The sequence below is a fragment of the Mycteria americana genome, chromosome 18 (genome assembly GCF_035582795.1).
Source record: "Mycteria americana isolate JAX WOST 10 ecotype Jacksonville Zoo and Gardens chromosome 18, USCA_MyAme_1.0, whole genome shotgun sequence".
Classification (NCBI taxonomy): domain Eukaryota; kingdom Metazoa; phylum Chordata; class Aves; order Ciconiiformes; family Ciconiidae; genus Mycteria; species Mycteria americana.
The window spans coordinates 2,602,521-2,628,755 of record NC_134382.1 but is presented as its reverse complement, the minus strand read 5'-3'; the positions used below and the strand labels follow the sequence as shown (position 1 = coordinate 2,628,755).

The 26,235-nt window shown below is 56.7% G+C and overlaps 4 protein-coding genes across 4 annotated transcripts; 1 reads left to right on the top strand and 3 right to left on the bottom strand.

The window, feature by feature from the left end:
• Positions 1-767: 767 nt before the first annotated feature.
• Positions 768-3,501, bottom strand: LOC142418591 (claudin-16-like). Its single transcript, XM_075520639.1, has 5 exons — positions 3,388-3,501; positions 2,962-3,064; positions 1,788-1,952; positions 1,444-1,635; positions 768-859 (listed from the first exon to the last, which is right to left on the bottom strand). The coding sequence occupies exons 1-5, from the start codon at positions 3,499-3,501 to the stop codon at positions 768-770; spliced, it is 666 nt and encodes a 221-aa protein (XP_075376754.1).
• A 4,533-nt stretch (positions 3,502-8,034) lies between these two features.
• CLDN19 (claudin 19) lies at positions 8,035-12,201 on the bottom strand. The gene is made up of 5 exons (XM_075520637.1): positions 11,951-12,201; positions 10,713-10,877; positions 10,392-10,479; positions 9,783-9,929; positions 8,035-8,413 (listed from the first exon to the last, which is right to left on the bottom strand). Exons 1-5 carry the CDS (start codon positions 12,171-12,173, stop codon positions 8,362-8,364), a joined length of 675 nt encoding a protein of 224 aa, XP_075376752.1. The 5' UTR covers positions 12,174-12,201; the 3' UTR covers positions 8,035-8,361.
• Positions 12,202-13,705: 1,504 nt separating this feature from the next.
• Positions 13,706-21,534, bottom strand: P3H1 (prolyl 3-hydroxylase 1). Its single transcript, XM_075520594.1, has 15 exons — positions 21,038-21,534; positions 20,452-20,604; positions 20,048-20,237; positions 19,449-19,580; positions 17,752-17,891; positions 16,925-17,014; positions 16,758-16,810; positions 16,281-16,402; positions 15,977-16,104; positions 15,775-15,870; positions 15,495-15,645; positions 14,873-14,990; positions 14,588-14,663; positions 14,282-14,422; positions 13,706-14,202 (listed from the first exon to the last, which is right to left on the bottom strand). The coding sequence occupies exons 1-15, from the start codon at positions 21,491-21,493 to the stop codon at positions 14,077-14,079; spliced, it is 2,172 nt and encodes a 723-aa protein (XP_075376709.1). The 5' UTR covers positions 21,494-21,534; the 3' UTR covers positions 13,706-14,076.
• Positions 21,535-21,708: 174 nt separating this feature from the next.
• On the top strand, positions 21,709-25,431 carry C18H1orf50 (chromosome 18 C1orf50 homolog). Its single transcript, XM_075520644.1, has 4 exons — positions 21,709-21,874; positions 22,864-22,950; positions 24,070-24,201; positions 24,924-25,431. The coding sequence occupies exons 1-4, from the start codon at positions 21,734-21,736 to the stop codon at positions 25,104-25,106; spliced, it is 543 nt and encodes a 180-aa protein (XP_075376759.1). The 5' UTR covers positions 21,709-21,733; the 3' UTR covers positions 25,107-25,431.
• The last annotated feature ends 804 nt before the right edge of the window (positions 25,432-26,235 follow it).

Genomic DNA, 26,235 nt, shown 5'->3' with positions numbered 1-26,235 from the left:
GGATAAGGGCAAAGACTAAGCAGTCAGCAATTGCAGGGGCGTGGTTGCTGGTTTTGGGTTCTGGTTTGTTTTCATAATGGTTTGTGAGTGAAGAAGGATAATAATTCCCTTGGAAAACAGAATTCCCTTTTCATGTGGACTTAAAACCCCAACTTTGCAGGTAGAACACCTCCATTTGGCTTCAGACTGCCTCATCTCCTTGTGCCTGACGTGTATGGCTACAGCATTCCTCTGCCGATAAGCCCATGATAACAATAAATGCTCCAGGCTACTAGCTTTACCCAGTTTTTAAACAGAAACCTTGTGCTGCCAAATTTCTGAGCGCAGGGGTGGTTTCCAGCAGGCTGGTGCATGAGTGATCAGGGCCAGCAGCCATGTGGAGTCAGTGTTGCTCTGTGCAGAAAAGGCTTTCCACTAAATTCCTCCAAAGCAGCGGCTGAGCGATGTCGGAGGAGCTCCTTTGCCCTCAGTGTCCCAACAGCTTCCCTAGGGGACTCGGGGGCATCTTTTCTTAAAGCAACGCTTTTCCGGGGTTTATATTTGTGAAACCTGGTTGGAAGTGGGGGAAAAAGCCTCCTCAGTGGGTGACTTCTGCAGTACCCTTGCTTTTTTGCAGCCGCTGATGCTACAGCTTGCACAGACCCCGCAATTGGAGCCTTAAAGCAATCGCAGAGATGTCCCAGTATAGGCAATGGTGCTTTAATGGGGCCAGGCTGGGGGGGAGAGCATCCCACAGCGGGGCTGGGTGCGGGGGGTGCTGCTGTCCATCACACGCGGGAGTCCATGGCGTACATCTTGCTGGTGGCCGTTTGGCCCCGGGGCTGGGGAAACCTCTGGGGTTGCCAGCGGCTGCTGGGGTCTGCCAGGAAAGAGTTGGGGTTGTGTCATGGCTGGCAATAGCGGGGGGGGTCGGGCGGTGCCACAGCACAGGGACATGGCAGGAGAAATGAACCCGGACAGCCAGCGCTACGGGGTTGACTTCCACCCAGTGGGCATAAAGGCTGGAGATGATGTCTGGCAAGGCATCACCTGTCCCACATCCCTGATGGTGGGACGGTCAGATTTCCACCTGCACATCCTTGTGGCCACCAGCTCAGGCTTTGGCTGGTCACAGTGATACAGCTCCAGCACGGCCACTGCTTTGGGTAGATGTCAACACACCTTCACCAGCACCTTGAGGTCCCACAGATGTGGATGGAGCATTTCTGCAGCCCCTCCATGCCCTTGTGGGACTTAGGGGGTCCTCACTCAGCCCAGTCCTGCCTAGCATGACCCAGCCTCCCCAGCCAAGGTGCACAGGCCAGCTGCGAAGGGGTTCCCCTTGATTTGGCTGGACCCTGCAAGCAGTGCCCGCACCTTCTGAGCTGGTCCTTCACCCCACGTACAACCTTGCAGGGCAAAAAGCTACTTAAGGTGGGATGGGATGGGACAGGGCAGACTGACCTGCACAGGCGTGGAGGCAGCAGGTCAGCAGGACGGATGCCCCGAAGCAGCCCGTTGAGCCAGCCATCCCCAGCCAGCACGACCACCCGAAGTCATAGTGGACTCCCAGGAATATATTGTGCGACACCAGCATGGCTCTCTCCACGTAGACATCCACCGCGTACCACACAGAGCCCACAAGACCCAGGATGCCTAGGAGGAACAGGGCTGGTTAAGAAAGAGCTATACAGCCCCTCGTGCTCACCAAGACCCCTCTGAGGGGGTGCCCCTAGCTCCCGGCGTCTCCCCAGCTTCCCATGAGCCACAAGGTCCATCTGCCCCCCTGAGCTCTCCCAGCCACGCACTCCCAATGCTGAGGATAACGCCGGCCCCATAGCACATCTTCAGTTTGACATGAGGCTCTTCCTTGAGGAACTTGATGCAGTCGAGCCCAAGGAGCAACGTAGCCAAAGCCAGGCCAGCCAGGAGGTCCGCTGTGATCAGCAGGGTCCGCGTCACCACGATCTTCACTGGGCAGGGAAGGAAAAAAAAACCCAGAAAAGGGACTGAGGAATGGTCAGAGGAACTGCTCTCCCCACTCCAGATTGCTGCCTGTGTCCCTGCTAGAGTCATCCAGCTCACCAGTGGGCATGTCCATGGGAGATATCTACATTGGGACCCACCACCCCCATGCCTGCCATGCGCTGTAGGCAAGGTGCTCACCAGGCTCATCTGAAACCTTGCAACAGGACTTAATAAGCCCGTTATTAGACCAGCTCAAGAAACCAAACAACTTAAGGTGCACCCGTCAGCACCTGGGATGTGGTCAACCTACTCAAGACCTTCTTGCACAGACTTGGACAGAAGATGCTGCTGTCCAGACTGTCTGTTTTTTCCTCCAAGTTGTGTAGCTGGAGTTTTGAACAGCAAATGTCAACATACCAGTGAAAAATATGAGAGCTGGCACGGTTCACATCACCAGCTGTGTGCAGTGTGACTTCTCCCTGCAAAGCTTTTTCCCCAGAGCAGCACAACAGCCCGACTTAGTCCATGCTGACTTCTTGTTCCTTTCTCCACTGCCCGAATCTGTGTTGTCCCATGTCATCACCCTGTATGAGGGTTCTCTGTGCAGGGCCAGGAGAAGCCTCCATACCACAAGATGACTGTCCATGAGCTGGGGACACAAGTCCTTGGCCAGTGGGAATGTTCCTCAGCCCTGCATGCACCATCAATGGGGTTGCAAATCCCACCATGCAGTGGGGGGTAGGAGCTGCACCGGGGCTCTGTGTGCCAAAACACCTTTGTTGTGAGGTGGCACAGCTCATGGCCTCTCTCCTGCTTGGTGACCCCGCGGCAGATCTGGCTGGCCCATGGGTTGCAGGCCATGGTGATGGGGCAGGAGGCCAAGAGAAGCCCTGGGCCTGCATTGCTAACTGATGAAGGTCAGCCCTTTGCAACAAGGATCACCTTCTCGAAAAGGGAAGATGGAAAACTCTCAGCTGTGAACTTAAAAAATGCCTCCAGGCCATGCCAGCTTACCTGGATGGTCTGCCAAAATGGAGTCATACTGGTCACAGGTTCTGACCCCGTCCTGCATGTTGGTGACACACTCCCTCCAAAGCCCCCGGCATTTGTGACTTACCTGGAAGCAGGAGAAAGACACTCAAGCGAAAAGGACCAAAAAGCATCCCAGCTCCCCAGAGCAAGGCAGATCTTCAGGCTCTCACACCACAGCTGGACACATCCTGGTGACTCCCTGCACATGCCTTGCTCTCTGTCTCCTCCTTCTGCTCCAGCATTTCTCTATCTCTCTAATCCTCTAATCCTCCAACTCATGCAGAAAGCAGTGGGTTTGTCCCACCATGTCCCCTTTCCAAGCCCGTGGAGACATGGTGCAACCCCATGGATGTCAAGGTACCCACCTTGCTCCCAGCTGCTAACCTTGAAGATGGTTGCTCTGCTCACCTCCAAGCTGTCATCAGCGTTCACCATCCAGCAGTCAGTGCATGTGGCAAGGAGCAGGAAGAGGGTTGAGAGAAGAGCAAGACCGAACGCTGTCATCTGCAAGGCTGCGCTCATGGGGTTACCTGCAAGGGCACAGAGATGTCCTCCACCTCTGCTCTGGCCACTTCCCAGGTACCTGATCCACCAAGGACAAAGTGCCACCTAGGCCAGGGTGTCCTCTGGATCCCTATCTCATGATCATCTCCCATCTGGGACCCATCTCATGGTCCTCAGTGCTACCAAAATGCTCTAATACCCTCAGCTGAGGTTGGGCCACCACGTTTGCAGGTAGACAGAGCCTTCAGAGATACATTAATTTTACGGTGGAAACACACCCATATTGCGTTGCTCTCTAGATCTCCTCTCTTCCAGATAGACCATCTGAGGTTGCCAGCCGTTAGTACTTGCCCTTTGGGAATCAAGAGCTGCTGGAAAACGTTGTCAGACAACTACTGTTGTCAAAGCCTGTGATCTGAGCATGTGTCTCCTGATAGCCTGAGGTTTTCTTGTTGCCTCCATCCCTGCATCCATGCGATTTGGTGGGAAGATGCCCTGCCTTTTCTTGCTTTTTTTTTGAAGAAAAGCAATGAAGGGTTGAAACATCCAGGCTGGAGCACAAGCAAGTGACCCATGGAGATGTCCTAATCTCAAGCAGCAAGCCCAGAGAAAGCATGTCCCATTATGGAGGTGGATGATGGCTGCTGGGGCTTGATGTGGGTGCCCTTGGGTGCTGCCAAGGCTTTCCAAAGACCAGAGGGGATGTGACCATCTGTTTTCCATCCTTGCCAGAGATGGAGGGACTTTGCAGAGAGGGGAGCTCTGCCCCAGGTATGGAGCAGAGGACATCGTATCTCCACAGCCTGGCCGTGAATCCCGCTTTGCTGTGTTTTGCAACTCAAGATGCTAAATATTTTAGCGCCTGAAGTTGCAACCACTGCAACATCCCTTTGGGCAGAGGGGTTCCCATGAGTGGGTTAATTAATGAGACCGGATGGGTCTCTGAGCTGCGTAGGTTAATTATCGTAGAGTGATGACTCTTCCCCATGGCAGAGTTTGTGACTTTCCGCCAGACGCTGCCCGCCCTGGCATGTCACAGGCTTCCCCACGGGGCAGAGGTGGGAAGGAGGGTCACGGCTCCCACAGCCTGTGTGCAAGATCTCCCACCACATCCCCTCTTGGGACGTCGCTGGGAGCAGAGGTACCACTCACCCCGTCTCTTTGAGCATTTCCATCAGCTTCACTCTGAGAGTGTATGTTATTAACAGGCAGCCTCTTAGACCCCAATTTACAATTTTTTTTTTAATTTCCCAGGCTCCCTTCTGAGCTCACTCTCCATAACCTTATTTTTTTCCACTAGACCCTATCTGTTTTGGAGCCGGTGAAGAAAATCTGTTCAGCCATTTGAGTTATATGAGCAAGAAAAAAAAAAAAGGGAAGAAAGAAATCCTTAACCCCAGCAAAAACCAGCTCTGAACCCTGTTAGCAATAAAAAGGGGCTTGGGGGGGAGCGTTACCTTCACCGCAGGCTCATCCTTACTGGGGTGGGATGATGGCAAAAGCTCTTTGTCGCCGATGACTGGGGCTGGAGACGTCGGTCTTGAAGACTTTCAAGTGCTGATGGGATTTGATCCTGACCCACCTGATGGAGTCGGGGAAATGCAACGCCTGCCGGAGCCTGTGCTGGGCTATTTAAGGTTTTTCCAAGGCACGTCAGTGGGCTTTGTGCTCCAAGGTGTGATGGGCAGCCCTGTGGTTAAAACGGTAATAGGTTGGAAATGGAGCCTCCCCCAAAAAATATCATGTGGGGAGAACTGTGGGAACGTGCTGGGAACACTCCCTAGGTGGGGGACTCTGTGTCCCGGGCAAATATCCCACATTTTTTAATTAGACCTTTTAATTACTGCCTAGGAGTGAGTGGCCTAAGATTTGTTGGGTCCCCAGGACTGGTGCAAGAGAGTCAGAGGGGTGGAGGTGGCCAGAGAAAGAATCTGAAATGCAAGGAGTATAATTAAAACCCTTTGGCCAGGCTTGCAGCCAATAATTAAGACCTTTTTTTTTTTTTTCCCATTAAGTGGAAAACAAGTGATAACCACTGCAGTGGTCATGGCTCAGATAATGTGCCTGATCAGCCCCCAAGGAGGTTTTTGTGGCCCTGGAAAGTGGTACCTCAGCTGCCTGGCACTTGGAGCTGCCCTAAAAACCGCAGGTTTGTTCCCTGATCCCCTACTATTCAGAAAAAAAATCGCTTTTGCTCTCGCTTTCTTGCAAAGCATCGCGTTGCAGCATCCTCTGAGCATCCCTAGCAGCAGCCGTGCCATAGCTCTCAGACATCGCTACACCCTTGTCTCCTAGACCCATGGAAAACCCACCTGTGTTTCCATTTCAGGGGTTATATTTAAGAGATGCAACTTGGGTTTTTTTAGGTTTGGGTTTTGTTTTTTTTTTTCCCCTCTAGATAATCCTCTGCAGCACTGAACTGCGGGGATTTTGGCAATGCACCAGGGTCTTGGCAAATCCTTGAGCTTCAGCCTTGCAGAGGCACCCAGGCGCTTGATGTGTGCGATTGCTGTGGCTTTATTTTGGGTTATCCTGTTTTCCCAGGATTTCGGCATGTGGCAGGTCCAACGCTTGGGCACGTAGTAGTGAATTAGTGCTGAAAACCTCCAGGAGGGTTTGTGTACCTTCATTTTCCAACATTTACAGCTCAGGAATTTATGGTACTTGGACATCCATGGTATAGGTAAAATTCTGGTGTGGCCCCAAGCAATACAAAACAGCAGCTTCATGCCCTGTTGACACCTATAAATAGGTTTATTTTTATTTTCTGCTCATCTAAACAGTCAGTTTATTATATATCAAACTAACCTGCCTTGTCGATTCTCAACTGAAACCTTTTGGGGGGTTGAAAAGATGCAGAGAGAGGGGCAGGTCTATCAGTAGTTGAATAATTAAGATCATTTCCCTGCTTAATGAAGGTGAAAATCAGATCTTGTGTCCCACTAGGTTTGTAAAACCCATATGTTAAAAAAATGGTGCCGACAGGAGACCCAAATCTTTGTGTTTTTAGCACACATTGTGCAGCATAAACCTGCTATGGCTGGAAGGGAAAAAAAAAAAGAGATGAAGTTTTCTTTGATGGGACCATCTCAAGAGGTGGAGACGACTCTGTAGATGTTGCTGGGGCAGACCAACAAAGAAAAATGAATACAAATTAATAAAAAATAATAAAAATTAATAAACCCACCATCGAATAAAACCAGTCATGGCTCAGAGGCGTGAGAAAAGCCTCTCTGCGTGTGGACCGGCTGCGGGCCCCCGGCCAAGGGCAGCGCTGCCACAGAAACATCTTCATGCTAAATATAACCAGGGGTGATGAAATGGATTTTTAAGTTATTTTAATAATTTTATTTATTTTTTTAAGAAAAAAGGTGATTTTTTTTTTCCTACTCTATTATTTACGTGGAATTTCAGTGCCACGTCAGTTTGGTGAGATTTGCTGCGATCTTGGCATTTGGGGGGTCATTTTCCCTTTTCCCTCATTTCTGCCTATTTAAAAATGAATATTATTTCACAGGGTTTTGTATGCAGGCAAGAGGTATGACCAGAAACCCAAATGTTGTTCTTCACACTAGTTTTATTAAATAAAAGAAGTGTGTTGGAGGGGGGGGAAACCATGTTTTAGCTTGGATGCGACGTGGACGGACGCAGATCCCACGTATCGCAGCAAGCCCGGCGTCCCGTTCCCATATTTTATCCCGCTTTGCCCTGTGCAAAACACACAAGGGATTGTCCGGAGGACAGTGGGGGCCTTTATACCCCCGAACATGTTATCGCCGCTTAGCTATTTTCCCAACCCCCTCTCTTTGATGCGCTTCCAGCCCGGGTGTCCATCCCCAGGGAGCCCTTGAGTCACCCGTGGAGATGTCACGGGAGCCACCAAGGACCCCAAATCCCTGCTTTTGGAGATGGGATGGGGTGTATTTGTGGACTAGGTGCCACGGGCAGGATGAGGATGCTGAGATAAGACACTGGCTGTGCAAAAACCTGGATGGAAAGCATCATCCCCCAAGGAAAACCAGGCACTGCATCACTGGGGGCGTCCTGCCCCTCCGCGGGGAAAGCGAAAATCAGCTTAAATTAGCAGAGTGCCCAATTAGGCACAAGCCAGCTCTGAATTCACAGAAAATGGAAGAAAATAAGGGAGCATCCAGCTTTGAGGGTCCATAAGAGGGGCAATAAGAGGAGGATGCTGGTGGCATTTCAGCCTTGGGAAGAGCCCTGCAGAGGGACCAAGTGGTGGCTGCAAGCACGAGATACTGGGTGCAACCCTGCTGCATGGGACACCTGGGCTTTTCCATGGGTTTAGCCTTAAATTAAGCAACTTTTAAGGCCACATCCCCTCCTTTGAGAGTGACACATGCCAAAAGACTCGAGATATTTAGCTAGCACCTGCCCAGGAGGGCAAAAAACGTTCAGCATGGGGGAAAACCTCCTGCCTGGACCATGCTGCAGAAGTTGCTTCGGCCCAGCAAAAGAGCCCCTTGCATGGGACTGGCCCAGATTTGGAAGGGGGGAGAACAAAGAGACGGTTTTAGAAAGATGCCCATGATCGGAAATATTTTAATACCACTGAGTCACAATTTTTAGTACAAACAATCAGCAAAAAAATGCATTTAAAAATCCCAGCCGGTCCCATTCCCACAGCCATGCATCCCATAGAAAAGTTAATGCAATTTTATATTAAAAGAATAAAAACATTCTTCTACACAACACTGTGCTCTTGATATAAAAATGCCTTTTTGATTGATTTTTTTTTTTTTTTAAAGCACGAGTTGCCTTTTCAATCCTCACTGCAGTAGCTTTTGGTGTGTATTTTTGGAGGGGAACCCCATAAGTCGGGTTCAGCCAGCCAAGCACCTGACGGGTGAAGACAGACTATAAGCACTGCTCTCCCCTGATGGGTGAAGAAGACATTTTTACAGGGGGTCTGCAATTTAAAAGAGAAAGAGGGCTGTTAGTCCCGCGTGAGAGAGAGAAATCACCCCCCACCCCGGGCTGAAATCGCATTGCTTCCCCTCCAGCATGGACCAGGGCCCAAAGCAGCGCACGGGCATGAAGTAAAATAGAGGGAAATAAAATAACATAGAGGAAAAGAAAATTTACAAAATCAGCTACTTCAGCTAATTGGGATTAAAAAAATAATAATAATAAAAATATATAATCAAGCTCTTTGGATCATTTCCACTGTTTTTTCCTGCAGGTTAGCTGGCATCGCACATGCAACATGGATGGACGGATGGAGATACGCGGGGCTTTGGGGGGATTTACGGGTAAAATTGGAGCTACGGCGTTTGCAGAGCAGTTAGTAGCGGTCGAGATGAGGTACAAGGAGGTGGAGGCAATTAGCACGTCGGCGTTTGAAGACTTCACCGCCCGCTCCAGGGGATCCTGTCGGGGGAAGAGGGATTTGGACACAGCGGGGAGGCATCAAAATTCACGGGTCTGTCCATCTGCTACCCGAAATAGCTGCGCTGGGCACCAAAAATAAAAACAAACCACTGCTTTGTGTTCAAAGCCCCCTTTTTGACTGCTTTAATTTGCCCATGCCATGTATTCTTCTGCTTAACAAGGCCACATACTTGCGCCTGGTGAGAAATAAGCCCAGGGCAGATTTTAGCTGGCAGAGCTCAGCTGGAGCACCAGCAACTGGGTGGTTTCTAATTCCTCATCTACTCTAATCAAGAATTAATAATAATATAAAAAAATGTTGCTTTTGGGTAGCAATGAGGCGGGGGAATGCTTGCACCCCAAAAGCATCCCTCTGCCAAAAGTGGGGCACGGGGATGCTCAAGCCCTGTGCTGGGCTGGGTCTGACGGAGGTGGGCAGCAGCTTCATCCCGGGAAAACCAAGCACCGGCTTCGCTCCCGGCATGCTCCCAAAAACAGGATGCAGAGGGTGGGGGGTGGTCACAGCACAAAGCGCTTCTGTGCAGCACACCCCCGCGGGACCAGCATTGTGCCCCCGTGGGACCGGCATCGCCCCACTGATGCCGTCGCTCCGCAGACGGACGCGGTCCAGCCACCCACAGTCCCAGCCACCCCGCGGGGGCTGGGGGTGCCAATGCGCCCGGCTGGGGGGAGCCTGGCAATGATGGATACGGGAGCTATGACCCTCAAACCCTCCTATTTTAGAGGACGGTGCTGCAAACGGCGCTGAAACCTGGAAGATGAGGAGGAGAAAGGTCCCACGGGGCATCCGGGGACCACGCAGGGTGGGAGCACTGCGGTCTTGCCTGTTTTTGGGAGGGGAGGGAGGCGCTGGGCGGCAGGAGGGCAGGGTTAGGGATCAGACGTACTCCCGAGCCGTGGAAGGCTGCGACTGCCGGTAGTACTGCTGTCCTCGCCGCTCCTTGGCGGGGCAGGAACAGCACAGGAGGGAGCCCCCCAGCACGGTGAGGCTGGCAGCCCCCCAGCCAACGAAGAGAGCCGAGCCGAATTCGTACCTGCGGGGAGAGAGAGCAGGGAGCATCAGGGAGGGGGGCAGAAAAGGCAGAGGTGCAAATTGAGATGAGGACCCCATGGACACAAGGATGCTCGAAGCCCTGACGAGGCTCCAGGCAACGTCGAGGCAGATGTTGGGTCTTCGTCTCTCTGGCCATCCCCATCTTTCACGTTGGCTGGATCCAGCTACTAGGTTTCCCCGTGCTTTAACCCTCCCTTGGGCTGAAACTCCACGTGAGTGTTCTTACTCTGTCCCAGCACAAAGTTGGTGGTGGTACTGACTAAAGCTTTGGCATCGGGGAGATCTGCAACACGGCAGCTGTGGGGTGATATAGGTCCCACCCCGTGTGGCACATCTGCCTACGACCCCACGCGCTGCCAAAACCGGCAAGGGAAAGTGCTGTGGGAAGCGCAGGGACAAGCTGGGATTCAGATAAAGAGGATCCCCCAAGCTGGGCTCTTACCGGGCGTTGATGGGGACAGCGCTCTCTCTGAAGAACTCGTAGGTCACCTGTGTTGCGTACAAGGACACGGCAGCCAACGTGCACAGACCTGGACATAGAATCATAGAATCTTAGAATGGTTTGGATTGGAAGGGACCTTTAACGGTCATCGAGTCCACCCCCCCTGCAATGAGCAGAGACAACTTCAACTAGACATCAAACACTGAACATCAGTAACACCCAGTCCATCACCAAACTTCTCCCCTTCCTCCGTCAAACAGCTTTTAAAAGGTGTTTGAGTTTTTCTGCATCAGAGAGGTGCAACGGCTGGAGCTGCCTTACCGGAGAGGACAAAGAGGACACCTCCAGCAACAGCGATGCGGCTCTTAGTAATGGGATCCTCTTCGCCAACTTTGGTGCATTTCATGCCCACCACACTCACAATGATGCCGAAGAAGCCCAGGAGGAGAGAAATCACCATGAGAGCCCGGGAGGTCTGGATGTGAACTGCAAGGGAGGAGGGGGAAGAAAAGCCGCTGCCAGCATGTGCTTTAGGCCACAGCTGGTCTCTCCGAACGCAAGGTCACCTCCTCTCATGCTGGGGATGAACCTGTCCTTAACCCTGTCCTTGCTGCCGCGTCACCCCTTCCCCGCACGGCTGGTGGGGAGACCTCAGCTCGACTCAGGGTACGGCACCCATCGCCCTCCCTGACCTTCCTCCCTGCCACACTCATCCTTGCCACGGTCTCCTGGGCTGGGAAACGCCTTGCCCACAGCGGCACCACAGTCCCCAAATGCCACAAGGGTGACGCACAGTCCTGGGGCTTGTGATGTCCCCATGGGGTACTGTCGGTCCCCAAATGTGATGCCCACCCTGGAGCTCAATCCCACAGGGGCCAGGGGGGTCTCAGACACACAAAGGGGCTCAAATCCATGGGGCCAAGAGGGGCTCAGACCCTCCCACGGGGTGGAGGGGTGAGGCTTGGACCCACATTGTGGCTCAGATCAGTGGAGGGGTAAAGGGGGCTCAGACCCTTTTGAGGGGGGCTCAGGCGCATTAGAGGGGCTCAGACCCATGGCTGGGGGGCTGTGCGAGAAGGGCTCAGACCTGCTGAGGACTCAGACCACTGAAGGGGCCAGGGGAGCTCAGACCCATGGGGGCAGTCAGACGTGGGGAGGGTACAGACCTGTTGGGGGGCGTTCAAACCCTTAGAGGGGCTCAGACCCATATGGGGAGGGGTCAAACCCACAGAGGGGCTCAGACCCATATGAGGGGGTGTCAAACCCACAGAGGGGCTCAGACCCATATGGGGGAGTGTCAAACCCATAAGAGGGGCTCAGACCCATATGGGAGGGGGTCACACCCACAGAGGGGCTCAGACCCATATGGGGGAGTGTCAAACCCATAAGAGGGGCTCAGACCCATATGGGAGGGGGTCACACCCACAGAGGGGCTCACACCCGCAGGGGGGCAAGGGCAGCTCAGACACATAGGGGAGCTCAGACCCGCGGAGGGGGGCCTCTATCCCACGGAAGGAAGCGGGGCTCATCCCTACGGGGCCCGCCCCCCCCGTACCCACCGTCGAGCGAGAGGAGCGAGTCGTGGAGGCGGCACTGGACCTGCCCGGTGCTCTGCGCGGCGCAGCTCATCCACAGCCCCTCGTGAAGCCCCACGGCCGTGATGATGGCGTCCCCGGCGTACGAGCTCTGCCTCCACTGCGGCAGCACGGCGGCCGCCAGCGCCGCCACCCACCCGCCCAGCGCCGCCAGGTACCCGGCCAGCTCCCGCGCCCCGCCGCCCATCGCCGCCGCCTCACGCCCGGCCGCGCCGCGCTCCCCGCCGCGGCCCGCCGCGGCCCCGCCCCCGCCCCTCCCGGCCACGCCCCTGGGAGATGGGGGGCTCCGGGAGGCGGGAACCGGCCATGGGGGGGGGGGGGGGCTGTGGGGGATGCGGAGGGACCTGCGGGGGAGGGGGGGGGGGCCGGGGCGTGATTTGGGTGCTGGGGGAGATTTGGGTCCCAAGCAGGAGGTTTGGGGCCTGGGGGGGGGGATTTGGGTACTGGGGGGGGGGATTTGGGTACTGGGGGGGCGGGAATTGGGATCCTGGGGTGGGGGGAGTTGGGGCCCGGGGGAGGATTTGGGGCCGGGGGGAGATTTGGGTCCGATGGGGGGAAAGACTTACGTTGGGGTGGGGTGAAGATTTGGGTCCTGAGTGGGAGATTTGGGGCCTGGGGGGAAGACTTGGGTCTTGGCGGGGAGAGTTGGAGCATGGGGGGTATTTGGGTCTTAAGGGAGATGGGACCCCCCAAGCAACAGTGGAGGGAGATGGGAAAATGGGGATCCCCAAGGGAGACAGGGAGGGGGGACGAGGGGAGACAGACTAGGGGAGGGGAGCCCCCCCCCCCCGATGACCCCTTGCACTCCTGCCATGGGCCGGGAGCCCCCTTCCAGCCGCAGAGGCCCTGGGCTTAGCTCCAAAAATTCAGCACGGGAGCGAGAAAGGGGGCCATGCCCCCCACGCCGCCAGGCCTGACCCTCGCCTCTCTGCGGGGGGAATCCAGGCATGCCACCGCGGCATCAACAAGAGCCGGCATTGACAGCAGCATCCCCCCCGCAGGAGGGGGACACGGGGTGTGGGGGGGGACACGTGCCACCGCCCCGGTGCCACCAAGCAAGTGGCAGCCCCAGGACCTGGCAATCGTTAACCGCCCCGGCCTCATCAGCAGTCTGCTCACGCGCTCGGCCGGCCGGGGTCAGACACCGGGATGGTGGGCAACCACCAGTGGGACCATCCATTCATCCTGGAGAAACCGTCCCCCAGAACCCCCCTTTCCCACCCCGATGCTGAACGGGACCTGCCCTACGCCCTCTCCAAATATTATGGGGGTGCCCGGCTCCGGCAGCGTGGGGCAGGATTTATTTACTCACATTCCCCAGATGGTTATGGTAATGGCCGGGGCTGGACACCCGCGGGAACAATTCGATGCCCTGTTCGGGGGGTGCTACGGTGCTCAATGTCCTTCTTGTTCAAGGACGGTTCCCTCCTCCCCGAAATCGTGGGTCCCTTCCCACGCTGCAGGAGCGGGGTCCAGGGGATGCTGTGGGGCTCAGCCGGGGGTTGCATTGCCCCTGCCAAAAATCCTCCAGCACCCATGGGACCTGCTTGCCCCCAAAAAGGCCCCCTTGTCCCCAAAAAACGCCTTCCTGGGGTTGCAGGGCTGCAAACCCCTTGGGTAAATGTTTGCAAGGAGTGAAGGATGCGTCCCAACACCAGACGACAGCCAGTGCTGTTGGCGGGAGAGGACAGCAGCCTCCAGCCCACCGCTCGGCAAGCCACAGCTTAGAAAAAAACGCCTTTATTCACCCATTTTCTGCAGAAGGCACTTAAATAGCCGCAGGTTCAGCCGAGCGGAAAGGCACACGTCTGCTACCGTGGCACCGGGTCCTCACCCCTAAAAGAGCATCCCTCCCCTGTCCCTCATGTCACCCACCCCCAGAGTCTCTGCGATAGCCACAGGTCAAGTGGCAGCTCCACAGGAGGGATGCTGGATGCTGCAGGGGTGGTGCAGGACATCCCCCAATTCCCCATCCCACATGGGCTGGGCGCAGCGGGGGGTCCCGTCCGGCAGCCCCACTGCTGAGCAGCCTGAAGCCGCAATGCTGGTGTCGCTGGCCCTGGCAGGGACGTCCTGGTCCCCATGGGACGTCACAGCTCGTCCTTCCCCACTGCAACGGCAGCCGGTGGTTCCTGCTCTGGCTCCGTCTCCTGCAGCAAATCGCCCTCTTCTGCCCCAAAAAGCATCTTCACCAGGTCATCTGCCTGCACGCGCTCCTGTGGGGCAGACCCATGGGGATAAGCATGGCCATTGTGCACCCCAAAAAACCCACCCGCTGCCGGGGAGGAAGCTCACCCGCTCGCTGTGCCGAGGGTCCAGGGTGAACCAGAGGGCGATGGCACAGCGTTGGCCCTTAGTCACAGCTTTCACCCCATGGGGGTTCTCCGAGCCGGAGGAGAAGCCCACGGCGCGGCCACACTGCGGCTGAACCTCTGCCTGTGATGGATAGGAGACCCTGGTCAGGATGCACTTGGTGGGCAAGGGGATGAGTTGGTCCCCCCAACCCAACTTCATGCCTTGCGGAGGCACAGGGGATGGGGCCAGCGGGCAGGAGCTGGGTTTGGTGCTACACATGGATCCTCAAGGAGCTGAGCTACTTACAGTCTCGGTCTTGGCATCCAGCTCAGTGAAGTAGAAAGCTCCTCCTTCAAAGTCCCCGTTGAGGTAGAGGATGGCACTAAAGGAACCAGGGGACAAGCGGAGGTGGCAACCATCACCCCAGGCCACAGCTCCAGCAAGTGGGAGCTCCCTCAGCACCATGGCAAGAGCCAGAGGCAAGAGAGCCCAGGCTGGGTTGCCCTCCCACCCTGCTCCTCCCAACCCAGGTGCCACCAAGCCATGGTGCCCTCAGGTGGGGAAGCTCTGGCTGATGGACACCACTGGTACCTGTAATCCCGGAAGGTGTAGGCTGGCGGTTCCTTCACGCACACCATGGCCTCCGCGTTGAGGATGCAGTTGTCCACGTGCACCTCGTGGCTGTTGTCACTCCGGCCTTCTTGCTTCTCTAGGGTGGAACAAGACCTGGCACGTCAGGATCCCTTTGTCCCTGCAGGACCAGGGTCTGTCCCCAAGTGCCACGTGCTTGGAGGTGACAAGAAAGTCACCTGTAGCCTAAAGCCCTTCCACTTGCTGGAGCATGGACCATGAGAGGCCATTTGGGTGGCGCAAGCCTCTGTTGGCTTGTCCCATGGCATCTCCACGGCCCTTCCAGACACAGTCTCTCTCCCAGCACCCAATCCCAAATGCCTCCAGGTGCTGAAATCCAGTACGCCACGAAGCCACCATTGGGGGCAACCAACAGAGCTGCTCATCTTGCCAAACCAGGCTTAGCAACAAGCTCCCCACACTTTCCTTTTGGGAAAAGGAACAGGTTAGGGAGCAGCAAGGAGGTCTCCAAGGAAAGGTCCACGACCAGACCACCCCAGCTGTTGGAGGGGACCCAGACAGGACAAGAGGCTGAAGGAGACCTGCTTCTCCTCGGGTTGTGCTTCTCCGAGGCCGTGCTCACCATCGATGGCTGTGCGGCACACCAGGTGGGAGTAGGAGAAGTGGAGCGGGACCTCCAGGCGGAAGTAGGACTCCATCATGTGCCGCACCTTCTCCGTCACATTGTAGTAGAGGTAGGCGCTCTGCAGGGGCACCTTGCCCTCCTGGCCCAGCTGCGGGGGACGGACAGGACACGGGCTCAGCCCCAGGCAGGCTGGGCAAGCACGGGCAGCTGCCTGCCTCCAAATCCCCACCCTGGTCTCCACAGCCTGTTTCTCCCCACTCCCTGCAGCTACCCTAACCTTGAGGGCCTTGAGGACAGTCACGCCGTAGAAGGTCTCGCTGGGGGTGTGAGGAGATGTCTTCCCACGATAGCCATCCCCGGCTGAGGCAGCTGCCTGCAAAGCCCAATCGGTGTTACTGGTCTGACTTCTGAGCTGCAGGATGGGACCCTTCAGCATCCCCTGCCCCATCCCTGCCCGCTCCTCCCGTCCCCACGCTCACGTTGGTGAGTCTCTGCAGCTCCCGGCACTCCTCAGCGGAAAGGACCCCGTCCACCACGACACGCTGGGAGCCGTTCAGAGTCTTGGAGTTCATGGTGACACTGGCTCCTTCGTACACCAAGGGGCCACCTGTGGCACAAACGGCATCAGGAGGACACAGGGATGGGTGCCAACCCTGGGGTACAGCGCTGGGGGAAACTGTGGTCCTGCCACCTGCTGCTGCCACCACCCATGTGGAGGGACCGTGAGCTGACAGTGGGGGACATGGAGGTCCCCATCCCACCTCCCCTCCCAGCCCTCCGCACCTTCTCGGATGAACTTGCTCATATCGGCAGACTCCTTGGCCTTCTCCTCCACCAGTGTCTCGATCTCCTTCATGAGGTTGCCGATCTCCTCTGAGATGCGCGCTGCCGTCTCCCGCTCCACCCTGGGCACACGGCAACCATCAGCTCCACCGCCCCACTGTCCCCATGTCGGGAACAAGGGGCACCAGGACAAGGGCAGGACAAGTTGTCTCCAGGGGCCAGTGACAAAGCCCAAGGCTGGAGAGTCATCTCAACACTTCCCTCACCCTGAGCTGCTCGGGATGAACTACCCATCCCCATCACCCCAAGGGCCAATGGGGAGCAAAGTTCTGCCTCTTCCAGCCCCAACACCAAAAAACCTCCCTGGCAGCAGCTCCATGGCCATGGCCTGTGGCCCAAACCCCATGGAGGAAGAGGGGTACATCCCATCGGTCCTCCCGTTGGGTAGACTTGGCCATCAGCTTGGAGAGCACTCACTTTTGTTTGTCTCGCAGCCTTTTTGGTATCACCTCTTCAGGAGTCCATGTGTCCTGCAGCCAGAAGAACAACAACATCAGGAGCTGGACGATGATCTGGCTGGGACGCAGACCCCTTGTCCCCTTCCCATCTGGCCACCACGTCCAGCCTGGTCCAGCACCACTCACCGGGTCCACAAAGGGGATGCCAAAGACGTCATAGCTGAAGAAGAGCAGCTCCTTCTCCATCAGGCTTCGCTGGTGGTACGCCTGGATCTCCTGTGGTGAGGGGGAGAGGGACGGGGTGAGGGCACGGCACGAGGGCTCTGGAAAGACCCCGAGTGAGGGCAGGAGGGTGCTGGGTTCACATCATTTCTGCAGTCCTTGCTCCAGACCCGCAGCCCTCGTTTCCCGGTCCCTCTGGCAGCCAGGAAGCAAGTGGCCTTCCCCATCCTGCATGAACATCCCTGTCCTGTGTGGGTGAGCCCTGGCAAGAGGACAGGGGAGACAGAGGCACAGGCACGTGTCCCTCCTGCAGGAAGCTCTTTAGAAGCAGATTCCCTCCCCTGCTCCACCTGACATGGGGTAGAGACCTCCATCCCTGCCTACCACCTCCCAGGCAGCCCCCGAGCATCTGGATCCAGCTATTTTGAAGCCAAATCCTCTCCTTTTTAAGCAATTTCACTTCAGTTGTGGAAGTCTGTAGCAGAGGTGGGCTCAGATCCTCCTAAAGTCTCTCCGTCTGCCTCTTGCAGACCGCTCCCACAAAAGCTGGTCCATTTGTGCAAATCATCAAGCCTTCACTTGGCCAAAGATATTTTGCCAGTGACGTTTTTCAGTCTCTCAGCTACTTTCCAACTTGTTGGGTCTCGCATCCATCCATTCCTCTCCACCTTGCCACTGAAGAGTGGCTGGACCAGAGCAGATCCACCCAGAGCAGATCCCAAAACCTCTTAAAGGTCCCCAAGTAGGAGAGAGGATGTCCCAGCAACAGCTCATCCCAGCTGGTCACTCACCTCTCGGGGTTGGATGGGTCCTGCCAGGTTCTCCCCCAGGACAGCAGTGTAATAGGCCAAATTCTGGTTCATCACCTCGTCATTTGGGAAGAAGAGCAAATAGGTTTTGGCGCATTCAATGGCTTTTTCATAATTTCCATCTGCGAAGAGAAATGGGTCTGTTACAGCACGTCCAAGAGCATCAGAGACAGAGCAAACACGGATATGGAGGAGAAACAAGAGAGAAAGTCCTTGTTGTTCTCCAAAGGGTCTCCCAAGTAGGGCAGATACCCTGGAGCACAGACAACTGCTGCCACAAAGGCAAAATTAAGAGTTCAAGGCACTCTCCTGCCTCCAGAAATCATCGCACCAGAAATCAGGGTCACTGCTTGGGTAGTTTTCTCACCTGGAAAACATCTTGAAGCCTATTTCCAGGCAGCAAGACCCAACCATTTCCAGGCTAACCTGCAATTTTCAGGCACCCAAGCACCCTGACCCACTTTCATGCAAAGGATTGCACCCTTTCAATCTTCTTGGACTAAATTTTTTTTTTCCTCCTTTTGGAGAAATTTGCATAGAAACAGTTTAGATTTTTCTAAGGAGGTGAATAAAAAATAAAATAAAATTTGGTATATTTGCCTGGGTTATAACTAACTGTTCTGGAGGGGGAGGATGCCTCTGTGGTTTGGAGCAAGGGATGGATAACTGGCAGGAGAAAAAAAAAAAACGCTTCTCTAGGCTGTTATTTCACTTGGAAAGCGAAGCTGCCCGGGAAGTGAGCATCTAAAATGACGTGGAGAGTTCTTGCAACCAGGCGCAGCAAGACCCAGCTCTCCTGTGGCACATTTCAGGCTGGAGGAGCAGGGCTGTGTGAACCTCATGAAGATCAACAAGGTCAAGCAGAAGATCCTGCACCAGTATCAGTAAAGACTGGGGAATGGATGGGTTTAGAGCAGCCCTATGGAGGACTTGGACTGGTGGACAAAAAATTGGACGTGAGCCGGCAATGTGCGCTTGTAGCCCAGAAAGCCAAGTGTATCCTGGGCTACATCACAAGAAGTGTGGCCAGCAGGTCAACGGAGGTGATGCTCCCCCTCTAATCCACTCTTATGAGATCCTACCGGGAGCATTGCATCCAGCTCTGGGGTCCACACCACAAGAAGGACATGGACCTATTCGAGCAGGTCCAGAGTCGGGCCACAAAAATGATCCAAGGGTTGGAACACCTCTCCTATGAGGACAGGCTGAGAGAGTTGGGGTTGTTGAGCCTGGAGATGAGAAGGCTCTGGGGAGACCTTATTGCGGCCTTTCCATATATAAAGGGGGCTTACAAGAAAGATGGAGACAACTTTTTACGAAGGTTTGTAGTGACAGGACAAGGGGCAACGGTTTTAAACTGAAAGAGGGTAGGTTTAGGTTGGCCATAAAGAGGAAATTTTTTATGATGAGCATGGGGAAACACTGGAACAGGTTGCCCAGAGAAGATGTGGATGCCCCACCACTGGAAAAGTTCAAGGTCAGGTTGGACAGGGCTTTGAGCAACCCGATCTCGTGTAAGATGTCCCTGCATCTTGGATTGGACTAGATGATCTTTGAAGATCCCTTCCCAACCCAAACCATTCTGTGAGTCCATGATTTCTGTCCGTGAAGAATGGCCCATGCAGAGCACGACGGCCAGCGCCGATGGCCAACGGAGGATGGGGCAACGAGCTGCTTACTGTTGTAGTAGGCAAACTGCAGGTAGTTGAAGTGTGAGGGCAGGAAATCCTCCAAAGGTTTCTCTCGGCCGGGCTGGGAGGCCAGCTCTGTAACGCAGCCCTGCTTGCAGCTTAGCACCTGCATGTAGTGATCTGGTGGAGAAAAACCCTGTGTCACTGCACATGGTCGTCCAAGGGGTGGTGGACAGGACCTTGGGGGTCTCCACTCCAACGTGCTGCTCGCAGCAGGGCTGTTGACAGCTTTTCAGTGGTGGAAACCCCCAAGGATGGTGGTCACCCATCTCTGAGTGATTGGTGGTGGGGCTGTGCTGCTCCCTGGGGAAGGAGTGACCATCCTCAGCCTCCCACCTTTACATCCTGGTGACCCTCTGCTGGTCCCTCTCCTGTTTCTTCACATTCCTCTGGAATTGGGGGGTTCCTGGGCATCACCCCCAGTGCTGAGCGTGCGCAAACACTTCCTGCCACTTACTGGCCATGCTCCTCCTAGCGAAACCTAGGATGGGGTTTGCCCTCTTTGGGGACCCACTACCCCCCAGGTCTTTGGGGACCACCACCCCCCAGGATTGTCCCCAGCTCTCTGCAGCACGCGCAGCTCCCACCTGTGACGGCCTGGAAAAGGTCCGCGTTGTACTCCAGGTAGTTGTAGCCCTCGTAGTCGTAGGGTCCCTCGCAGAGTGCACGGCACTCGGCATCCGCCACAAAATACTCCTCCAGCGCCTTCTCCAGGTGCAGGATGGCAGCGGCCGGCTGCTCCTCTGTGTAAAACCGGACGCCCAGCCGAAACTCGCTCTGGGGAGGGATGACAAATGACGGTGGGGGCTCAACGCCCCGCTCCCTGTGACAAAGCACCTGGGGCGCCTTGTCCTCACGGGATGGACCTCACAGCACCAAGGTGGCATCTCATGAGCGTGCCGAGCCAACAGCCGTGGTGTGACCTCCCCAGGTCTGGCAGCGGAGGGGTGTTTTGGGAGGGGCTGCCCAAGGCCGGGGTGGGGTGTCTCACCAGGTGGGGTTTGGCCTCCAGGTCCGTGAAGTCGTCCTCGCGGACGCCCGCCATGGCTTGGTAGTACTCCAGGTTCTGCCTCATCTCCTGGTGCCCGGGGTTGGCCATGAAGAAGGTGTGTGCCGCCGCCGCTGCCTGCGCCGGCCGGTTCATCTGGGTGGGACGAGGTGTGGGGGGGTAAGACAGTGCCCACCCCTCGGAGCGGACCCCCGTCCCCGGGGCATCACGGCCGGGATGGAGGCGGTGACGGGGGGCGGCTCCGGCGAGCTCCGACGTGGCACTGCGGGGGGGGCAGCGGAGGGACGGGCAGGGCCCGCGGCCGCCGTCCGACACCCCCCACCCCGCCGGGGCGGACAGCCGGCCCCCTCCCGGGTCCCGGGACCCCCCGCCCCTCCGGGATCGCCCCCGCCCGGTTCCCTCGGTCCCATCGCACCATCCCCCGCCCCGCTCCCGGTATCCCTGCGGGCATCCCCCTCATCCCGGATCCCCCCGCACTTGGACACCCCCCTTCCCTTCCCCGGGTCGCTGCCGGTCCCGCCGCCCCCGGACCCGCCCCCACCTTCCGGTCCCGCCGCCGGTCCCGTACCTTGAAATAGGCGACCTGGAGGTAGTTGTAGGGGCTGCGCTTGCTGAACTCGCGGTCTAGCTCGTCGCCCAGTCGGTACCGGGAGGGCGCGGCGGGCCCGCAGCCCCGCAGGCAGGCGGCGCGACGCAGCAGCCCCCGGAAGAAGAGCAGGTCGCGGAGCACCGGTTCGGGCTGGGGCTCGGCTCCCTCCGCCGGTCCGGCCGTGGCGTTGGCGCAGCGCAGGCGGCACCGCACCAACCGGGAGCGCACGGCCGCCCGGGCCCGTAGCGCCCGCTCCATCTGCAGCACCACGGCGGGCCAGTCGCCGCGAGCGTACGCCTCGGCGCCGGCAGCGAACAGAACGTCCGGCGGCTGGGCCGGCAGCGGGGGGTCGGCCGGTACCGTCGCCGGTGGCGTCGCCGCCCGCACCAGCAGCCCCAGCAGCGGCAGCACCGGCAGCAGCGCGGGCAGCGCCATGACCGAGCCCCGTGGCCGCACCCGCGCGCGCCCCGCCCCGCCCCGCGCCCGCGGACGCCCCGCCCCCGAACCGGGCACCGGAGCGCCCCGCGCCCCGCCCCGCCCGCCTCGCCCCGCCCGCCGGCCAATCAGTGCCCGCAGCCGCGACGCCTGTAGCCCCGCCCCGCTGCTCTCCCGTAGCCCCGCCCTGCAGCGGAAGCTCCGCCTCGCCGGGGAAGGGGCGGGGCTTGCCGGACGGAGATGGCGGCGGAGGGCGGCGCGGAGCCCGGCGGCGGTGGCGGCCCGGGCCTGGGCCTGGCCCTGGTGGAGGGCAGCGCAGGCCGCGCCGCCCGCGTCGGGGACCCCGGGGACCTGGTGGCCCTGGCCCGGCAGGTGCAGCAGGTGAGGGCCGGGGCCCGGCGGCGGGACGGCGGAGGCAGGGCCGGGCTCGAGGCCGCGCGGGTGCCCGGTGTCCCGCTCCCTCCCGGCCGTCTCCGGGGCCTCCTCGGCCGGCGGCGGCCCTGGTGCCTCCCAGCACATCCTGCTGCTCTCCGGTGTCCCCGGCGGCCTCCCGGTGTGGTCCGCGGTGCCTCCCACCATATCTCACTGTCCCCTCCCAGTATGCCCCGGTGCCCTCCCGTGTTCCCCAGTGGGCCACGCTATTTATACCGCCAGTACCTCCTATTGCACCTCAGTGCTTCCCACTGTGTCTTGCTGCCCCCCCAGTGACTCATCCACTAAGTGAATGAGTGAACATCCCAGTGAACATCCCGCTAAGCTCTCAGTCTGCCCCAGTATGCCCTACTGCGTCCCAGTATGTCCCACTGCCTTTAGTCCACCCCAGTGTGTCCAGGTGTGTCCTACTGCCCACTCTTACAGTCAATCCCAGCACCTCCTGATATGTCCTATTCCCCCTTCAGTGACTCCCAGTCCGTCCCAGTGCCTCCCAGTGTGTTCTGCTAACCCCCCAGTGCCTCCTAGGACATCCTACTGCCTTCCAGTACTACATCGTAGTCCAGTATGTCCCCCAAAGCTTCTCAGTCCACCCAGTTCACCTAAATGCTTCCCTGTAAATCCTGCCGCCTCCTCCCAGTGCATCCCATGACCTTTTGGTCCACCCCAGTGCCTCCCAGTATGTGCTACAGCTCCCTTCCACTGCCACCCAGTATGTCCAGGCACCCCCCAGTGCCTGGTCCCTGCTCCACGGCTGTCACCCTGCTGCCCAGGGGTGCCACGGCTGCCCCCCAGCCGCATGCAGGGCAGCTCCTGCACTACCCACAGCCCCGTTAAGCCTTGAGTGAGGCCACGACCGCCAGCGCACACCCAGCATGGCAAGGTCTGAAGGGCCGTGGCTCTTCCCCGTCCTGACCAAACTTTGTTCTTCCTCACAGGCGGACGACTTCATCCGAGCGAACGCCTGCAATAGATTGACCGTCATCGCCGAGCAGATCCGGTACTTGCAGGAGCAGGCTCGGAAGGTGAGGATGCATCTGCGAGCTGGGCAGAAGGCTCGTTGCCTTGTGCTTGCGAGGGGAGGGAGATTATCGTCTGTCTTAACTGCCAGACATTCAGGAAGAGCTGTGGCCTGGATGTGAATCATGGCCAGAAGCCAAGTAGAGAAGATTGAGTGGGAAAATAACGAGGGTTTATTGTCTGGTATCAGCTGGGGACAGGGGAGGATGTTTCTGGTGCTTTCCCTGAGTCCTCTGTGCATCAGAGAGGACTTCTGTTAAGGTGGAGGAGCGAGGGTGGCTAGTCAAAAGCAGCTCAGGTGTCAAGAAGGACAGAGAGATGACTCTGGTTTTGGGACAGACAACTCCTGTCACCATAGTGTGTATGCTGTGCTCCCGGAAGGACTCGGCGCAGTGGGGTGACGACGTGGCCCTGGCTGGATCTGAGCCCCTGGGAGAAGATGAGCTGTTACCTGACGATGGGCTTGGCTTTCCAGCTTGTCCCAGCTCATTTGCTGGAGCAGGTGGCTCTGGCAGCAAGCCCAGCAGGGCTTGGCTGTCCTCTTCAATTCAGACTTCACCCTTGGGGGTGAAATCTTGGAGCCTGAGTGGGAAAGGATCTGCCAGTCACTGTGACTGGCCCGCTGCCATCAAGGCCACTATGTCATATAATTGTTAACTGGTGGAGCTGGAGCTGTGGAGCAGTCAGCTGGTGGAGCTGGAGAGATGAATTCCCCTTTGTTTGCTGTCCCTTCCCTCAGGGACCGCAGCAGGGAAGCCCCTAGGGTCCGGCAGCTGTGTATGGAGACAAGGATTGAGTCCAGCATGTGGTGGGGTCAGGCACAGAGGGGAACCTGGGGCTGTGGTGGAGAGGTCCTTGATGCTTGGAGGTATCTCCACCTCCATGGAGGGGTGTAGGAGCTCTGAGATCCAGCTGACGGGGGAATCTTGGAGAAAACTTGTCTCTTTGGAAAGCACCTCCTTCCTGGGGCAGGTAACGATGTGCCGCGTGCAGATAGATGCGCGCTGGGGAGGATGAGGCCTCGCGAGCGGTGTGTCAGGTGATGTATCTCAGGCTCTGGCTGAGAGGCAATAGCGTACTGTTGTTTTATATCAAGTGTGGAAATTTTACATTTGTTTTTTTAGGTCTTGGATGAAGCTAACAGAGATGCTGATCTGCACCACGTGGCCTGCAACCTCGTGAAGAAGCCAGGAAACATTTACTACATGTACAGGCGGGAGAGTGGCCAGCGATACTTCTCCATCCTGTCTCCCAAGGTGGGTGGTAACAGCCCCTGAGGAAGCGGGGAGGGGAAAAAAACCACATTTCTGGTGCTTGGGCACTTCCGGACCTCAGACAAAAGCACCAACTTGATGGAGGCATTTGTTGGCTCCTGCTCAGTTGGCGTTTGTCCTTGGTCTGAGTTACTCTGCTTGTGTAAGAGCCACATTATGAAATTCTCTTAGCTCTTGATGGATGGTGGGCAAAAAGACATTTGGTGTGTGGACCTGAATTCTGTCTTTTGGTCCCTGCAGTTCTTTCTCTGGAAGTAAAGAACTGCAAACGCGCCCTGGGCCTTCCCCGTCCAGTGTGGCTCTCTGGCAGTACGGTCTTCTGAGGGGCTTCAGTCCAGGGAGTGAATTTGTCTGCAGCTTGGTGGGGTGGTCTTGGAGATATCATCCTTCCAGGCCACCTGTTTTCTTAAGTGCAGGGTGAAGGCTTCAGAGCAAAGCACCGAACATGTAGAGGAGCTCTGTGCAGGTCAGGGAGATCTTGTATCCCCAGGCCTCCCTGTGTCAGCAGCACTGTAGCTTGACCTGGTCTTAGGCTTGGGGTAGTTGAGCCTATTTTTAGGTTAGAAAATGGGATGGTCATGTAGGTGGAACTGCTTCAAAGGCGGTAGGGCTATTGGGCATGGGCAGAGGTTGGGCTGAGGGACAGCACAGCCCGGATCCAAGGGAAACTGAGCAGCAATGTGAATCTCTCCTTTCTCTTTCAGGAATGGGGGACCAGTCCCCACGAATTTCTGGGTGCCTATAAGCTCCAGCACGACATGTCCTGGACTCCATTTGAGGACATTGAGAGACGAGATGCTGAAATAAACATCCTGGATAAGCTGCTGAGCCGGCAGGCAGCGCTGCCCCCGTGTACAGAGCCCAACTTCCAGGGCCTCACCAAGTGACACAAGTGACCATACAGGACCCCCTGTGCAGAGTCCCTGCGTGAGGACAAGCAGTGCCTGCACGCTGCCAAGGCAGAGCAAGAAAAGAGACCAAGAAACAAAAACGCTGATGCCGCCAGTCCTTGCTCTGTGCTTTAACGAGACTAATTCTGCATTCAGTCTTACTGGATTTTCTAGTAATTGAGTAATTTATTTCTTTGACTTATGCCAAGCTGTAGTAAGAGGCAGATAATATCAGGTGGACTCAATTCCAAGAGGGCTTGGGGCAAAAAGCAAAAATGCTTGGGGCCAATGTGGTAATGCTATAAAATATGTCCTACCTGTCCGGCTCTGGTGTACCTCAGTGTGACCACCTGCGGCAGGTAATGATTTCAGGGCTGGATTTTGCCCTTGGTTAAAATGCCCATATTTAGGAAGCTCTATGGCCTGGAAAGAGCAGTTGAAACCCCGCACAGAAAGGTCTGTTGTGACCTGAGTCTGTTGGTCTCTGTCCCAGCTGGTCCAAACCCCTGAGTCTGTCACACAGGGTGACCTCGAGCTCTCTTCTTTGCAAAGAGCATCCTCAAAAGTGCCATGCAGGCTTCAGGTGCTCTTCAAAAGGTGAGTGTTTCACAGTCCTTGTGTATTCCCCTTGGCTTCGAGTGGTTGAGCTGCCAGGGTGACACAGGAATGTGCAGGGACACTGGATGCCTCTGTGCCAGAGCAGTAGAGAAAATAAAATAAATCAATCTTGATCTCAAATTTACCTCTGACACAGGCCCTGTGTCCTGTCTGCATGGCAAGCATCCTTTTGGCTTTACCAGGGAGACTTGGTGGCATGTGGAGCTGCTAGGACATCTCCAGCCTCTCTTTTTCCACCAAGAACTGGGGAGAGGCAAAGATCAGAGCTGCTGAGGAGATGTCTTTCCTCTGCCCAGCCGCACAGGGCTCCTCCAGGAGCTCACCTGCTCTGCGAGGATCTGAGGTGGGAATGTACTGATGGAGAAGGAGATGTCCAGGTTGGATCCCAGCATGTAACATCAGATCTGGTTGGATCCTCCCATGACTTGTTCACCTCCCTGAGACAACAAGGTAGCGACCTTACGTGCTGCTGAAGGCATTGCACGTCCACACTGGCCTTAGCCTCCTC